This window comes from Platichthys flesus, chromosome 9, assembly GCF_949316205.1.
Source record: "Platichthys flesus chromosome 9, fPlaFle2.1, whole genome shotgun sequence".
Classification (NCBI taxonomy): domain Eukaryota; kingdom Metazoa; phylum Chordata; class Actinopteri; order Pleuronectiformes; family Pleuronectidae; genus Platichthys; species Platichthys flesus.
Genome location: NC_084953.1, coordinates 13,010,567 through 13,029,320, shown reverse-complemented (window position 1 = coordinate 13,029,320; position 18,754 = coordinate 13,010,567). Strand labels below are relative to the sequence as shown.

Sequence of the window (18,754 nt, the reverse complement as noted above, 5' to 3'; positions counted from 1 at the left end):
TCAGTCACATCCACTGATAATCAAGTCGTGACAGTCAGTTGGAAATTTTAATTTTCTTAAAGTGTTTGAGACGCACAGACGGAGAGGAAAGTAATTAAAAAATAATAAATTTCAACTGTAGGCGCACAAATCAAACAATTTCTGCGCTTGCACAACTACAATACAAACAAAGTAAAGTGGATGTCAGGGTGTTTTTACTTTATTTGACATGAGAAGAGGTGGAAGTACGGAGAAAGAATGGGTCACATCTGAGTCTTTGGTATTAACTCTCTCAACTCACCAGTGCATTTCCTGTAAATAAAAGAAAAACATGTTGCAATGACCATTGGAGGAGAATTGGGCACTTGCTGCTGCAGCAGCCTTTCAAGTTTGCTGCAGGGAGGCCTTGCAGATGAGCCACAGGCCAAATTATCATTCCAGAGTCAAAGATTAAACTCAAACCGAATTCGCGAGTATTACTCATGCTAAGCTTGAGCTGCAGGCCGAGCTGAATGTTTCAGTTTCCCAAAACAGTAGCAAGGAGTATTTCTGGCTCCCCGGCTTCCTGTTATACCTCCGACCGCTCTGTGGGGAGGCGGAAAGAAATGACCTAAACTTTGAATTGTTTGTCCGGCCGATGGGGGTTTTGTGTGTTTGCTTGCATGACTTCCTAACAATGCTGGGAGAGGGAGGAAGGGATTTGGTCGAGTAAATCCAGGTCAGACTTTCGTCAGATTACCCTTCTGATCAGACCGGAAAATTTCAAAACATACGACGTACCAGTGGGAAGAAAAAAAAAAAAAGACAAGAAATGTATTGTTTTAAAAAAGTAGATTGTATTATATTTGTCGTGTCTGGATACAATGCAGAGAGACAAAAACAATGATATGTACATTAGCGAAAATACAAACAGTTCACAATCCTCAAAAGTCAAAACGCAAAATGAAGCACATGCTTCATTTGAGGGCTTTAGTTAAAAAAAAGAAGAGTTGAGGCTTCGGCAGAGGTTCCTAATCTTTCAATCGTGGTGGATTTTGAAACTAGGGAGATTTAAACTTAACCCTGAGATGTGGAGGGATTGGAGAAAATGGCATCCAAAAGACAATTAAAGTCAACGGTTCTCAGGGACTTAAAGAAAAGGATTTACGTCGAAGCCTCAGTCGGATTCAACAAACAAGAAGAAACTCAGGGAAGTCGTGTAAGAATTTTAAAAAAACGAACCGAAATCACCTTTGTCTTCATTAATCACCATTAGCAGGGTATCAAGTGCATACTGTTGTCTGAAGTGTTCCTCTGACGGGGAAATAAAAATGAAGGCGGCATTTGGAGTCGCATCAGTCACCTTATCTTTGGCAGAGCTGCTGTGGATGAAGTACAAGTTTCAGCAAACCTATCTGGAGAAGCACAGCGCTTATTACACAGCTCAATTTCCAATTCTCTCACAGGTATGCACACAAACACACACACACACACAGAATACAAAATGAGGCCGCAGCGCAAAACAGGCTCCAAGTCAGGCTCAGTGATACAAACACACACAAAAAAAGAAATGAGAGGGAAAGATGGCTATTATGTAAGGTTGTGTGAAATGTTCCTTCATAAGGAAGAAACACAACAGCTTTTAGTCCATTAAATAGGATTTGCATCGTGAAAACGTCCATCTCAAAACATGAACGCTGCCATGTGAGGAAATGGAGGGACTAGTCGACGTAGGCAGGCTGCAGGCCATTATACAACCCCAGAGCCGGGAGCGATAATTGCAGAGAGAGAGTACAATCATGTACTGTGTTTGTCTCTGCTCTAATAACTAGGCCCGGCCCTGTCCATAGACACAAAGCTGCATGGAGAGTCTTTCTAGTTCACATCTATCCGATTTTAAACCAGAGTTGTTAGGATAAAGCCGAGGCAACACAACGCCGCTGACCCCAGTGCAACAACGTCCATTGTTTTACAGATTTTGATCTAATGCCAGAGTAATCTTTGCATCTGGCGCTCAAGAAGTAATGATGAGCGCACAGTCAATGAGACGCTCGAGTCAGCGCTGGGACAATCAGCAATACACAGAACAATTAAATTCCTTCAAGTTTACGGTCCCCTTATGACCCAAATCCTTCATCTTTGTTGTGGCGGCTATAAACCAGACCGTTAAAGGGCAAACTGGGTTTATAGGTGCCTTCTAAAACACAAGCCAAGCCTGGAGTGGAGTACAGTGCATGAGGGTGAGAGCTTCAAAATGCAGCCTAGGCAGGATTACTTGACCACCATGCTTCACATGGTCTCACTGTTGCAGGAAAAGTACAGTACAGTACAGCGCTTCTTCAGGATTGAGTGCAATACTACTTTTTGAAAAACACAAAAACAAAACAAAAAAAAGAATTACGTTATTTCCTTGGGTATTTAAAAAAAGATGGAAACTCACTTTCTTTCCTCCTCTGTTACACCCGGAAACATTGTCGTCTATTAAAAAAGGCACCAAACAGAGATATAACTGAATTTGTGTCTTTTTGATTATGTCAGAGCACCAACGCAGCGCCCTTGGAATGAAGGGAAAACATGTTCAAGGCACAGTTGTCAAGGCTCCTACCCCTGAATATACTGAAGAGCATTAAGTTTTACATTCATTTAAAACAAAGAGAAAAAATGATGGGTTTTGTTTACTGTAAAATAACAGAAAGTCGGACGAGATTAAAAAAAAAAAAAAAAGTCTTTGGTCTAACTAGCAGAGAGAATTTCAGTGTTACAGTAATATGTGAAAGACACGCAAACACAAACTCAACAAATGGAAGTAGAAAAATGTTCACGATTGTCACCTTGGGAAAAAAAAACAACAACTAAAAGATGATACATGAAGGGCGACTAGAGGTAAAGGTGCCTGAAGACGAGGCAAACGGGGGGGGGGGGGGGGGGGGGGGGGTCAGAGGTTCCCGTCGTCGAGCATCTTGTTGACGCCGTTGCAGATCCTCTGCAGGTGGCCGCGATACACCTCCGAGGGCCCGTAGAGGGCGGCCAGGAAGTCGCAGTCGGCAAAGTGATTGAAGACGTGGTTGACTCTCGAGTGGCTCTTGGCTGTCAGGTGGCGTTTGATGGCCTGGTGCAGCAGCTCGCGGCACTCGTTCAAAATGGCGCTCATGATGCGGCGGTCAAAGGTGAACTCTATCTGGTGGAAGCTGACCGCCGTCATGGCCAGAGTGTGGACTTTCTTCCTGTGAGATGAGAAGAGAGAGAGAGATAGAGAGAGAGAGGAGAGGAGAGGCTGTCAGTTTCTAATTCTGACTGGGGCAGCAGACGCAAGTAAAAATAGAAAGTGCTGTCTTGTGATTTTCTTTGCAAAAGTTTGACTGCCCCCATTCATCACTTATAGTATTGTATTTCACAGCCATACAGCTCCATGCTAATACACCCACCAAGAGTTTTATTGTTTTAGTGGATGATATCTAAACTGATCTACTCAATTTGCTTCCATCAGCAGGCAACAATGGTCGCGACCTTCTGACAAACAATTTTACATTTAATGTAGAAACTTTTCATTGGAGCTACTTGAAAGTTAAACATTTTTTGAAGAAAAGAGTTTAGATTGATTCAAAACAAATAAAGTATTTGTTGGAATTTGTACACTAAAAGGAAAGGTAGCTAGACATTAAGTTAGAGGCTCGTGGTCATGATGACAAACACACAATCACAGATGGTGAAAACAATACAAAACTCTGCAATTGATGTTGATAAAAACGAATTGTTTTAAAAAGGAAGTTATGTACTTTAACCATTTCCTGATAAACAACAGCTGGGCCATAGGACTTCCTGAGGTCTTATTGTCATGTAACTGAGCTTTACAGGTGTTGATAGGTTGAGTTTGGAAATGTTGACAGAGCTCGAACATTAAGATCAGATCAGCGTCCGTGTGCTTCTCTCTTTATAAAATCAGATGAAACATATGAAAAACTTTTTGCGATGGGGTTATTTAAAAAAAAGAAAGACTGATTAAATAGATTGTAATTCACTGAAACTTTTTCAATAGTCCCAGCCCACAGAAAAGGTCACAGATCAAACAAAGGTTTATGACATGAGCGACGCCACACCACTTAAGCTGAGTACAGCAGTTGTTTGTATGAAAACAAAAACGACAACAACTCAAAAGATTCAGACACATACTCTGACATGCCCGCTGAGCTGCCAGCAGGCTCAGTGAGTGAGAGAGGTGTTTGAAGAGGAGGATTTCCATGAGTAAGAGCCAGAATCCCTGCAGGCCAAGGGTAAAGACTGACAGCTTCCAGGGTAAATACAATGATTTCACAATACAAGCCAAAGGTTTAAGCTCTCAAATGGTTTTAATCTGCTTCAATTTTTGTGGGGCATTAGAAAATCCTCAGGTTTTACAAGGTTGCTGTTGTGACAGAGTCCCGCCTACCTGAAGTTGTCCACTAGGATCAGCTCCTCGCCGTTGAATTGGTTGTTCCTAAAGAGAACCCCCAGCTTCACCACCATCTTAATCAGGTTCTTGATGATCTTCTGGGACTCTTTGCGGTTTCGGGTGTACTCCTTGGTGACGCGGTACAGCTCGTCCAGCACTTCGCTGCTGGTGTCGTCGATGAAGAGGCTGGCCATGCTCTTGGTGGCCATCTTGCTCATCAGCTTCTTCTGCGCCTGCAGGGCCAAGCTCTTGGTGCTGAAGGAGTCCATTGTCAGGTCTGGGTCAAGATGAGACAGAGGTAGGGGGGGGGGGAGGGAAAACAGTCAATGATTGTGATCTCGGACAATAGACAGCTTTACCTCTGAGAGACCATTAGTTTGAAGGTCTGTATGATGATTATGCAAAAACTGGAATGATTCAGCATATGCAAAGAGAGAACCCAAACATTTTTGCGTAGGTCTAGATATAAGGTGTGTGATTTTCTTTCCAGATATCCGGGGAATACTGCATCGTTGTTGGATATGAAGAACCTTTATTGAGGGGACTGATATCTGTTAGCGTATGCAATCTGTTGCAGCTGATTGAATATAAGGCGACTGGTGGGCCATGGCAGAGGAATGCGCTCTGCAGAGTGCCATTCTAGTTTCTTTCTGCAGAAACCTCGTGAAATGATGTGTGAATACGTGTTTGTTCGCCTGTGTCCTATATTTGACATTCAAACTAGAAATGAAAGGATGTTAACCTCCCTTAGAAGTCTGCTTAAACCTTCTCATCGTGAAAGCATACGAGGGTCAAACATATTACCCTGACAGCAGGCAATGTGTAAGGTTATTGCAAATAGCATCTACACTAATACTGTTTAAACTGCAGGGCCAAGAGCTGTCCCCTTTATCAGATAATGAGCCGTGGCAGCTGTCAAATTAGTCCCAGCAACCCTCTGACTTCCAGCGGGTACGAGGTAGTTGGTGAAGAATGTGTCATAGTGTGTGTAGGAGTGAAGTCAAGTAACAGACCGAGCGCTCACACACAAAGCAGACAATGTGATCTGGAGTCTGGACTCCAATAATCAGGATGCATTCAGTGAGCAGGTTGTGTTTGTGGGCGTGTGCGTGTGTGTGTGTTTGTGTGTGAAAGTCAGCAGCAGACAGTGTCAACTCATTCATGGCACGCGTGCTCCCTTGATTTATGTATGATGCCGCTTTCGACTGTGTGTTGATGTTTGTGTGTTGATGATTGTGTTACAGAGCGGAGTGTGACTCACTGAAAAGCTGCGCCCATGATGGAGGCTCATAAATAGGCTGGTGGTGGTGGAGGGGGAGTGTGGGGGGGGGCCTGGGGGGGTAGGTCTGCAGCACACCACATCATTCCATCAGCTGCATCTCAATGCACTCCACAGGTCACTTCTGCAGGTTTTGTTCTGCGTTATTGAAATATAATACAAATCTACTTTCCCGTGCGCTCCCTCCTTCACCTTCACATATCTCCGCAGATAACCCGGGAGTAGAGGAGAGTCGGCGGGCAACGGAAAACAATAATATTCGTCTGCGGATATTCAAGGTCCCGACGGGATGAATTACAATGACTGTGGTGATCTTCTGACTTTTGTTCAAGTGCCACAATCACAGTAAAGGTTTCACCTGTGTCATACATCTCAATTTCTACTTGTTGGACAGACACAAAAGTAGGTACGGTTTTATGATCCCCTAACGTTTCCTCTAGCGCCACCACAGGGTGGAAATACTGTAGAAATTTGATGATCCCAGAGGATGAATGTTTTTTTATCCAAACTAATTTGTCCAATACTTTGCAGCATGTGGCCGAGTTCCAGCAAAACGTGTTGAGGGCAAATTTTAAGGGGACATATTATGCCAATTTTACCACAGTTGATATGGTTCCTTGGGGTCTTAATGAAATGTCTGTAACATATTTTGGTCAAAATGCCACAAGGATCATTTAAAACAGCCCTCTTCAGATTGACCTGTTTTGAGTGTTGACGTGTAGAAGCACTACAAAAGTGGAATTTTCATAATATGTCCCCTTTAAGTGTTTGAATATAAAACTAACACAACGGACATGGTAAACATTAGCTACTATTCCTGCGGTTATTAGCATTATCAAAGTATTCATGTTGGCGCATATCAACAAACCGATAAATTGATCAAACACAGACAGTCTTCTTCAGCTCAGGGTTTAAATTTGATTTCTTCCCAACTAGTCATGTATAATGAAGCGAAAAGATCAGCCCCAAGTTATAAACACACTGACACAGTTTCACATGATAACAACAATGCTCCTGTACAGAAAACAGGAAGCAGGAAATAAGTCCAAGTCAGAGTCCAAAGAGGAACTCAGCACTCCTTCATATTCAAATCCATATTGTATCATCATTTATCGGATGTTCCCTCTCAAAAACCTTTTTTTTCCAGAGACCAAAATGTGTCAATCTCCCTTTTTTCCTTTGTACTTCTTCCCAATGTCTATTTTAAATGATAATGTTCCCATTTTAGTGAAGGTTTCCATATAACTACTTGTTTTTAGAGAAGATTCTATATTTGAGAATTCATTTGTAAGCCCAATCTAAGTCCATTATATAAATCCATAGGGACCAATATGAAAAAATTATAACCTAGCTATACTGTGATGATTGCAAGTAATCAAGGAAATGCATGGGCAAACGTGTAAAACACTTCTTCACCTCAGGAACTGACGAAGATAAAACAAGACTCAACGGTCCGACCTTATCTCCTCCGTCTCACTATAACACTAAATGTAGCCTAATGGGTGGCTGCCACGGTGAAAACAATGCAATTACATTCAAGCAAATTGCTCCATTCATATCACAATGGGGAATTAATCTTAATCCACATGGAAGCCACCCTGAAGCTAAATGGAGAATATATGTGATTGGCCAATTGCCTATCCAGGGGCAGGGGAACAATAGACAAATCGGAAGCAGGCGAAATGCTATTAGTGAGGCTGACAAAATGAGTGGTGACATATTCCTGCTGGGTGACTTGTGATTTTTACAGTTGCTGGTACTAGAAGGCGGCATACGTCTGTGACTTTCATTCCCCTCTCCCCTCGCTCTCTCACTGCAATGCCTCTCCAAGAATATCAATAAGACTCCTTAGAGAGAGTGTCAGCAGGACGCTTCCCAAGGAGGAGACACATGGGGAGAGGCAGAGCAAAGGCACAGAGATAGAGGGGAAAAAGAGGAGGGTGTGTGTGTGTGTGTGTGTGTGTGTGCGTGTGTTAGTGTTATACATCAATCCTGAGATATCAGGAGGAGGTAGGTGGCTGAATGAGAGGTCATTTATACACTGTTTAATGCTGAATCTAGGTTTACGCCCTCTCTCTCTGTCTGTCTCTCTCTGTCTGTCTCTCTCTGTCTCTCTCTGTCTCTCTCTCTCTTTGCAGAAGCTGGAACGTTTCAGCGGGCCTGTGCCCATGATCGTAAACTTGCCGTCTGCACTTACAGAAAATCTTGATCTCCTGATGCAACGTGTTAGAAATGCATTACAAGGAGAAAGACACCAATGATCGGGCTGAAGAGAACACCACAAACAGAGCTTGAGATATATCTCTATGTGAGGGGCGACTGAAAACAATCACTTAGTTCTGCTGTCACCCTCTAATAACAATGGTCCTCCGGAGGAGAATTGCTCACAGCAACACATCGAGAGCGTCTGCATTCACCTCTCTCTCTCCCTCCCTCCCCACACCTCTGCTGATGGATGTACGGGAGTTTTTAAAAAGTGCAAAATGGCTAATGAGCACATTAAGAAAAGCAACTTTTTTCTCAGATTGGAGGGCGATTTCATGGTGCTCATTAAATTCCACTCTCGCTGGGGACCAGAGCCATCATAGCTGTCGGCTGCGGATGAATAAAAAGGGTGGAGTGATCGTCTTTCGTATCCATGAAAACAAACACTTTAAACGTGGCTGCACTTGTCGGTCTGATATTTCACTTTGAGCCGCAGAGTGCTATTAAAGACCCGTGGCTCTTATCTTCAGGATAGAAGGGAATCCTTACTTCGGCCCCCCCCCCCCAAAATCCCCCCACGGCAAGAAATATAAAGGCTTCCCGGAAAAAAAGAGGTCCTTATGGGACAAGTGCTCAGAATGATGAAAGGTTTTTTGATCGTGGAATCATTTTTTCTTTTTTCTTGGTGACTTTGCAGCATTTGAGCGCTTAGTGCCAAATTTAAAAAGCCTGTGCAGTCCGGTGCCCAGGGACCGTCTGGCCAGCCCTGACACAGCATCTCCATAGTATTTATAGAGGGAAACCGTTAACGGATTCAAGGCAGAACAAGACATGACAGCGGCTCACACTGCTGTGTCGCTGCAAAACCACACAAGCCGCAGCCACCGCCGCGCGCACAGCATCTGCACACCCGCACACATGTATGCCTTCACATTACTGATAGGCCCACGCTTTACGAGCAGCTGAAAATGAAATGGAAAACAAAGACAGGCTGCGGCAGCCAACAGCTCCTCCACATAATTACAGCAGACAAGCTACAATCTCATCAATTCGCTCAAAACAAGCCAGCATAGATTCACTCACAAAGACAAGTGTGCAAAAGCTGCGCAAACATGACTCGGTGGGAAATGAAACCAGACCCTACGCAGTGCTGGATGGATGCCTCGTGACACTGAGGGAGTCTGGGTAATTCTCTCACCCTCCCGCAGGTGCAGAGGGCCCGTGAGAGTCTGGTGAAAAGCTGTATAAAGAGGCTGAGGTGATAAGGAAGTAACCTAAATGTTTTCAAGGATTACGGAAGAAGGCTCAGGTGAAGCTGGTAGGTGCTTCCTTATCCAGGTTTCATTTGTTCTGCCTCTTTGGACTTAAAGCCAGGTAAAGCTGATGTGCATTTGTGGAAAGAGAGGGATTACTGCTAGATGTCATTATATTCCAAAACCTTTGAGACTGATGCAGTGGATAAGGTCTGCAATACATCTGACAACCGAAACACATTGTACAACTAATTTGCCACTAATTACCCCATTTAAAATGTTTTTACCAGCCTTCATTAAACAATCACTTTAAAAATACATATTACCAATTAATATACATCAAGACTGCAAATAGGGCTTTTTCCATTAATGATTAATCTGTTAATCGTTTCTTTTATGGTTTGATCATTACTTTAACTTAGTGGTTTTCAACCTGTGGATTGTTTATAGGTTCAACGGATGAGATTTGTCTTTAACATAAGATTTATTTCTTGGGATATTTGTGTTGCTCAAAACCTGTTCAGAAAGCACAAAACATGGAAACAACCCCTCTGCTCTGGATGTGACAGTAATCCAAGTAGCAGTACCTCTGTAGCTGAATAATTTAAACATTATACCTCATTTATTTGACCCTGCACAGAAGCTGATGTGGTTTACGACAGACTGTTTCTCTGCTGGGAGCAGTGATGGCCCCAAAGTGCAGCCGGCCAGCTGCCGACTGTAAGCTTATATTTACTTGACAAATATGATAGTGGCGTCTGTCTAGTTCCTCATCTGAAGCAAGAAAGTGAATCAGCACATTTCCAAAAATGTTGAAATATTGCTTCAAACAAAACAATCTGACAAGGACAAAACAATGTTTAGCTAGACTGCTCATAACTCATGTTCATACCAACACTATCAACGAGGATCTTCACTTTATTTTCAAGTCAAAGAAAATCTAAATGCCAAAGGATGTAGTGAAAATAGTCTCATAACATGTTGGAGCTCAAGACTTTGAATTAAATGCTTGGTTTGTCCAAATAACAGTGCAGTGAACACAAAGGTTCAAAATTCAAATTTAACATTAATTGATTTTTAATGTCTTATCAACTCAATTCAGCAATAGGATTTGTTTCTGTGACATTCAGAATTGGTAAACTTGCTGCTTTTCATAAAGCCAAGAGGGGAAGCTGTCGTCAACACTGACATTCCGCACATTCCATTTCATATCAACATGTTTGGGACTTTTTGGCTGCTGATATTTAGGAGCAATCCAACATGATGTGAACGTGGCATTGAGCAGGATCCAGGTTAGGGTTTCTGCATTCATGTTCTCACTTGTTAGTCAAACTAAAGCGAGGTGTGACATGTGGGAAAAGGCCAAACATTGGATCTGCCCACTCCGAATGATTCCATCACACCTCATGAGGAAGAAGAGGCCACTATGCCCGAAATATCCCCGCTCTAATACCGGCTGCCAATCTACACAGCTCAGTGCTTACTGATAACAGGCAGCACAAAGAGGACACTAATAACAAGTGTGTTTCTACACTGCCTGGACACCACAAATTGAAAAGCTTTGGCAGAGGGTGCAGAACTTTCCATGACACTTCATCCTATAATGGATTGGTTGATGGAAGCAGAAACTGTCACGACTTTTCTGCTCTTCGGGGATCAGTGGCCACATGGTCCAGGGCACTGTGACCCTGAAAGAGACGGCAGAGAAAAGCTTCACTGCTACAGGGACAGGGCCAATTACTGTCAACAGCTCTGTGCTCTGCTGTGTCCTCACAATGACGTGTCAATATTCAGATGCTTTATTAACATCTTCTTCTTTCTTTCTTGATTTGAGTCCTTCACATCTTCAAAAGCATCAACCTTGGCGACCCAGACGTCCAAGACATTAACCTGAGACGCCCCCAATTGGAGTCCAGCCGATGACCTTTACCATCTGTCTCTCCACTCTCTATCCCTCCCCATGGCCTCTCTCCTGCTGTTTCCTGGTACTGTCCAACACATGCAAAATACCATAAATAGAATAATTTAATAGTCAAATAGTGGTCACAAATTTCTTTGACGCAACAGATACAAATAACAAGATATTCAGTTTATTATCATGTAAGCATGTGACAGAAGCAAAACATGACATTTGAAACACTGGAGCTACTTCAGTTGACAATTTTTGTAGGTTGACCATCGTTTCTAGGACAAGTTCATGCTAAAATTGAAGTTCAGTAGAGGTGGAGTTGTTGTTTTGAACTGATTTTGTGTTGAGCAAAATTAACACAAAACAATCGCACAATGACATTCAGAATCAAATCAACATCACTCGGACATGATGCTAAAAATGACTAAACATAACCTCAACTCAACCGAACAGCTAACGGAAGACATGTCAGAAGACCATGGGGCTGCCTCCATGTTGGGCTGTGCAGTCCGTATCCTCTGAAGGAGGCAGCTCCTTCTACACGGCTACAGTGATGTGACGATTATGGACTTAGGTCAATACAACTTTATTCATGTAGCATCATTCATCCGAACATGTAGCTACGTTCTTTCAGCTGATTAAAACCACTAAACACTGTCACTTTTGGGGACTTGACATAGGCTTACTAACCCTAACCCTCATTTCCTGAAGGCCTAACCCATCCGCAACACTAACTTTAACCGCTGATGTGGTATAAATAAATGGTGATGAAAAAACCATGATTAAGTAAAATGCTAATAAAACACGGCCAATGTGTGAAAACAGAGTCGACGGTAAAACTGCCTTCCGTTTCCTGACACCAATCAAACTAAAAGCCAAACAAAACTGAACAGCTGCCAGAAAAACAAAATGACAAGAGTGGATAGAAAAAAAAATTGTAAAGGAAAGGCTATGTTTTGTTTTTGTTTTATTACGGATGTCATTATAGAATCCTTATCGGCAAAACTTGAACGAGACAAGTTCTTCCTCCACAGACACCACCCAGCTGCATGATATAATCCGTCTCTGGTTCGAGAAACAATAGACGGTCCTGGCTGTTATATAAGGTACATCCGTGCTTTGTGTTCAGAGAGGACGTGCAGCCACTCAAACGAGCTGTGCAACTGGAACCACTCCACTGTTAGGGAATCAACAGCAGGATTTCAGGACAACTGAATGCTCCCATTTCATCTTTCATCAAGTTTTGTAGTGCTCGTCTCGCTCTTCTCTTGAGATGTTGCATAACAGAGGAGGTGCTGACTGCTAATAACAGAGCCAGAGCCGGGAACGTTGTGCGGCACACAATTGGTCAATATGTGGCAGGCGTAGAAGTTTGTGTAATGGCCTCACTCGTCTATTGCAGTAGCTCCGACACGAGTGCTGTATGTTTCACCCAGAACAGATGCATAACACATATGGGCACATACTACATACATGCACGTATGCTCCGGGTTTTGTAAATGATGCTTGTGTGCTGTCGTGTTCTCATCTTCCCACACAGTCATCATCTGTGAGGATGTGTGCAGATCCGCTGAGAGGAGGCAATCTGTGCCTCCCTCTCAGACACCATGCCCCATCCTACCCTTTTTTAACAGTTTTCTTAGAGCTGCCAGAGCCCACTGAACAATTAATAATTAACGCATCAGCATATAAAGGATCGTGGATAAATTATTCAGCCTGCCGATTTGGACTAAAATAGACCGCAGGCTAGGAGGAGTGTGCTACGGTGCAACAGGTTGAGCCGGGCTAATGTGGGCCAGGAATAAAAGCTGGAATATCAGCAAACACAGTACAATACAGTGGCTGAGCTGATAATGTTCATTCAGGAACATCAGTCAGAGTTAGACATGTGTAATCAGGCTGGGAATAGAGTCACTGCTGTGCTGCCTGAGGGCCAACACAACACAACACACGGACAACATTTGCTTAAGCAGCGGATAGTTGTTTTATCATTACGGACTTCACATAACACAACTGTGAATAAAGATAGGCTGATAAAGAACAAATAACAAAAGAGCCAGGCCATGACTTCACTTTGACAATAGAATTAGCATCTTAACAGCACTGAAAATAATGAAAAACATTATCAAGGAGCTAACTGGGGCTCGAGCTATGACTGATGTCTGGGCTTATGACATTTTAATTAAGGCCACCATAAGAGCAGGGCACATTATGACTAATATTCTTCACCTCAAGCCCAGAGTGCATAATTTGTTAACTCAGAATGTTAATGGAATGGCAAATACCATTGTGCCTGGCTGCAGGAACAGCAGGGATGGAGCTCAGCGAAAACAGAGGGGGGCCGATCTGAGAGGACATGACTGTGACTAATACATGACTCGAGTGGGATCTGGATGGAGTCCGGTTTATTGGCAGATGACACCATCCCCTCGCTCTCCCCAATTCAAACAATGCCGTGATATTTGCAGGCCACGCGGCTCCACTCTTTGAGACGGGGCCACATGCTCAGAGTGTTTTGGGTTTCCAGGGAAACTGGAGGCCACCTGCGTGTGTGTGGCTGAACTTTGCAGCCTAGTCGACGCAGGTCAAACACCTCTCTCGCCGTGTCAATGAGTTACCATGGCTTCTCCGCAGCAGGAGCACTGTCTCGAGCACTTCTGCTGCAATTTGAAGCTCTACCCTTAATAGCACGGCATGGGGAATGTCTGGCAACGTGACTGTATTGTCCTTTTCTCAGAGCTGCTCAGGGGAGGGGATCTGCACCGATACAGTTACAGTGAGACACACATAAATGAGGCTCATCGGCCTCTGTCTAATCCTGCTGGGCAGCTATTGCACATTTTAATTTATTGTCTCGAGAACCATATTGTGTTGACACAATGACGAAGGCATTGTGGAGCACAGAGCTATGATTAATGATGAAATGCAAATAATCATTAAAACCAGTCATGGATGAAATCTAAAACAAATGGACTTTAATTGTACCTCATTGCACCGTAGTGCGCTTTCATTTTCATGCTGCCCACAGCAATGCACAAAAACATGAGCAGTTAGGGCTGGATCGGACAATTATTATTTCTATCATTGATTATCATGTTAATGAACCGCTTCATCTTTTATACAACAAAAAGTCAGAAAGCAGTGAAATGTAATCACAAGCTCAAGGCAGCACCTTCAGATTGTTTATTTTCTGAGATATTCAAGTGACGATGGAGACATTCTTTCATTTAAAAAATAGTCGCAGGCGAAAAAAGAATTGAGAGGGAGATTCTCTTATCACGATTTCCCCCAAAAGGTTCTTTAGTTATTCCACGATATTCATTTTGGCCCGTCTCAGCTTCTCATCTGATGCTAACAACTGCAACAAAGACACAAAGGAAGCCATGGCAACTAAAACAGAGTGGGACGAACAAAAACACAAAATTATTTCACCACAGACACAGCTAATGCACGGGAGAGCAGCAAACACCAACTCCTAATCCAAGGCCATAATTCAGACGGCATGTCTGTTGAGGCTGCGCATAATAATGTGTGCTAGGAGCTGCCAGAGCCCCGGCAGCACAGTGACGCTATTCATCCACACTCCAGCCTTGTTCTGGAGCCGGGCCTTACAACGTAAACACAGCAATGTGTTACAAAACATATCAGTGTTTGCAAAACATACGTCTTCCCACTTTGCCGTCTTGGTTTGCAGTGGATTACTACGTGTTTAAACAAGCAGGGACCACTCCATTTAATCACTCGTCAATTTCTTCTGAGAGAGTGAACAGAGGAGAGTTTGTACAATTTGTATTAACCACATAATATGTACATTACCTGGGTGGCTCCCAAACTCTGGAAGATGGACACATTTCACTAAAACTTTGAAATGTGAAATGAAAGCGATTACAAATTGCTTCTTATTCACCAAAGGCAGACCAAAGCAGTAGACTTTGGATTGTATTGGTGCATGTGGGTGTGCCGACCAACCAGACGTCCAATGCTTATCAAAAAACAATAAAACCTGCGTGATATGAATAACCTTTGTACCTGAGGTGATTGAATCAAAGCATGACCGATTGTATAGACAGCCGATACAAATCGGCCGATATCTCCTTTTACCGAGATGTCAATATCTGGGTTTATTATGTGCGGATATAGGGGTAGGGAAACCATGCAGATAAGATGTGCATTCATGCTTACAACTTACGTTGTTAATATTAGCATTTTCATATATATTTATTTATTTAGACCTAATCAAGGCGTTATCTAGACATCTTGGGAATCGATGCCAATTTCAATAAATTGATATCGGAACTTTTTGAACTGCCCAATATCAGTATCATGATCATTGATCCAAACTCCAAACTAATGTCAGCTAGTTAATATTGCTCTAGTGAAACCTCCTAACCCTGGCCCCAGCAGCCGGTGATGGCCTCTCACCAAACCCACTGGAACCATGTTGGTTGCTTCATCCTCAGAATATCGTCTGAACTGATAAGAAACAGACTTGGCCGTTACTTCCTCTGACTTCCTCTGGAAAACACAGACTGTACAGAGAGAGAACCCGACCCAACAAACAAGCACGAGTGCCACCAACCTCACGTGTGTGTGTATGTGTGTGTGTGTGTGTGTTGAGCGTGGGCAAAGGGGTGTGGGTGAGGTTTTCGAGGTCAAACAGACTCGGCAGTGAGGGGACCTCGGGCCTGGGACAAGGACCAGTAGCTGTGGCGGCTTGTTGTCAGTAGATCAGATGCTTCATTAAAACCCGCTGGAGCGTTCGAACCCGCCGGCGACGTGTTGCACTCACCTCGGTGTCCGGGCGCGTTGGTGTGTGTGTGGAGAGAGATGTCACGTTAATGCGGAGGAAACCTCTCAAGCCTTCATCCTGGCAGCGCAGGGACCCGTCGCTTCACAGCATGTTCCTGCTCGCGGGGTCGCTTTTAAGAAGAAGAAAATGTCCTCCTCTGCTCCGCAACCGTGACCCAGGCACAGACGTGTGAATTATTCAGTGTTCTCCTCGCTCGGCCCCGCTGGTCAGATCGCTTACAAGAGTTGGTTGTAACTCGAGTCCTCCTCCCACTTGTAGGAAGGGGAAAAAAAAAGTTTCAAACTTGAGGGGGACCGGCGGATCACCGGATTGATGGAGGTCTGGACCAATGGGGGAGCCGCGAGTGGGCGGGGCACCGGCCCAATCAAGCCAGGCAGAGAAGAAAGGAGCGTTTTACAGCCAGCACATTCCCAGCCCCCCCCCCCCCCCCCCCCCCCATTTAGTGTTTCCAGTAATTATCCTGGTCCACTCCGCGGTCCCCAGGGCTGGAAGTGTCCCGGAGGAAACGGTGCTGTGGGAACAATGAGCAGGAACTGTGTGCAGCGGTGTTTCTGTCCGGGACGGGATGATAGAGGGACCTGTTGAAATACACACGTTTGTTTATTTTTCGGATTTACATGACCATTTACAGGACACTTACAAAGTGTCATGTTTTCATAATGTGACTGTGGTGATCTACCAACACTTCATTAACCTTCACAGCACCTGAGAGGGGTGTGTGTTTGTGTGTGGGTGAGAGAGAGAGAGATGGGTGTCTGTGTGTGGGTGAGAGAGAGAGAGAGAGAGTGAGGTAATGGTTAGTGTGTGTGTGTGTGTGTGAGAGAGAGAGCGAAAGAGGGTGTGTGTGTGAGAGAGAGAGAGAGAGAGGGGGGGGGGGGCTGGGTATGTATGTGTGTGCTTGTGAGTGAGATTGGAGAGAGAGAGAGTGTAGATGTGTTTGTGAGTGAATATAAAAGAGAGTGTATGTTTGTGTGAGAAAGTGTATGCGTGTACTTGTACTTCTATATCCGTAAGGGCTAGGGAATTTAATGTGTAAATGGGTGTCCTCACTAATATATAAGTGTGTGTGTGTGTGTGTGTGTGTGTGTGTGTGTGTGTGTGTGTGTGTGTGTGTGCGCGTGTGCGTGTGCGTGCGTGTGTGTGTATGTGTGTGTGTTTGCGTGTCACAGAGAAGAGAGAGACTTTGTCAGCGGATGTTTTCGGGAGAGAGGAAGTTTTCCCTCCTCTGTTTAATGAGGACACCGGAATTCCCGCGGTCAAAACAGCCGTCCTTGCAAAATGATTGTTGTTTTGAACCTGATGTTAATGTACAGTAGTGATATTATTCAGTTTGAACCCTGACACCTTCGGCCAGTAACAGTCATAAGGAGCCACGCACCAAGCACACCGACATTAAATATATCTTGTACTGTAATAATAAATTAACCACAGTGACAATAAAGTGTTCCTGCCGCTTGAGCACCTGTAGTGGTAAAGTGGATCTGCTGCGACCTCTGGTGGAATAATGTTTGTTTGTAATCTGGTAAGTCTCTCTAATAGAGATATATATTCAATGTGCAAAAATGTTACTATTTTTTCTGGAGGCTCTCCTTTGTCTCTAGAACGAATAATACATGTGGTTGCAGGCTTTGGCTACACTTAAGGCCCAACTATTCTTCACAAACACTTGGTCTCAACACACAATAACAAATCATGAGCTTCTTCTTCTTCTTTGCTTAGTTTATTGGCAGGTGGCCACCAATTTCAAGGTGCATTACCGCCATCTATTGTGTAAATCATGATAGTTGATAAAGATTCAAATGAAATAATCATGATGAAAGAAAAAGAAGAAAGAAAATTCACATAAAAGAAAAGAAATCACTACAAATGACAGATATGGCTTTAAACTAATTAGACAAGCAAAGATACTGATGCTCTCTCATTATCAACCTTGTAATGAGATGTATATAGACACACAATATGTATCTGTCTTTAAAGTGTATGATTTAAGCATTTCTTATAGTACTTATAGAGTTCCAAGACTACAAGGACTGAGCTAGATGAACTGTGTGTAAACTCTTATGCTACTTACCTGGCTGATAGGAACTGGCATACTTGGCTGCATCTAACTTCCTTCTATTATATTCTCCTGAGAAGTGTGAAACATCGACAGCATAACTACACCATCACCATGTCTCAAAACAATGAGTTTAATATCAATGAAGGAGACTTGATTCCCTCCCCCACTACATATTACCTGGCCCAGAAATATCTTGGCAACGGCGGCTTTGGTATGGTCATCCAATGCAGGAATGTGGCCACCGGTGAAATGGTGGCTTTAAAAATCATCCAAAACACAGAAGATATTGACTTTGCACAAGAAGAGGAGGTCATCCTTGAAACCATGAAGAACCTCCACTCAGACAGGTTCAACATCGTCAGATTGTACGAGTCCTTCTTCTACAAGGAACGTTACTGTCTTGTGTTTGAGCTCCTGGATATGGATCTGCATAAATTCATACAGATCAGCAGTATCTGCACTTAAAACACAACAAACGTACAGTTCTGCCGTGATTTTTGTGTATTTTCAAATCCACACACTTGATTATTATAGTGAAAGAGTTTCCAGAAGTTCACTGATTTTTACTATTCTACTAATGGGACAAACCAGAGACACTTCATCCATATGTCTCAGTAATAGAAGTGAACCTGATGTACATGATCAACAATGTAAACTTGAAGTTAACTAACTCTCACAATGTTGTGTTTTCTCCACAGATGAGGCAAATTGCATTTGCAATTAGAGATCCACAGCATGAAGGAAACCTCCTACCACATGCGTTCTGGCCATGATATTGGATGGAAGGCAGATTTATGGTATCAAACTAGTTTACAACCATTTAGCAGGCTCCACTAGCTCACTAATTATGGT

The 18,754-nt window shown here is 43.4% G+C and overlaps 1 protein-coding gene across 1 annotated transcript; it reads right to left on the bottom strand.

The window, feature by feature from the left end:
• Nucleotides 1-793: 793 nt before the first annotated feature.
• tnfaip8l1 (tumor necrosis factor, alpha-induced protein 8-like 1) lies at nt 794-16,085 on the bottom strand. Its single transcript, XM_062395696.1, has 3 exons — nt 15,823-16,085; nt 4,385-4,664; nt 794-3,182 (listed from the first exon to the last, which is right to left on the bottom strand). Exons 2-3 carry the CDS (start codon nt 4,654-4,656, stop codon nt 2,894-2,896), a joined length of 561 nt encoding a protein of 186 aa, XP_062251680.1. The 5' UTR covers nt 4,657-4,664; nt 15,823-16,085; the 3' UTR covers nt 794-2,893.
• Between the last annotated feature and the right edge of the window lie 2,669 nt (nt 16,086-18,754).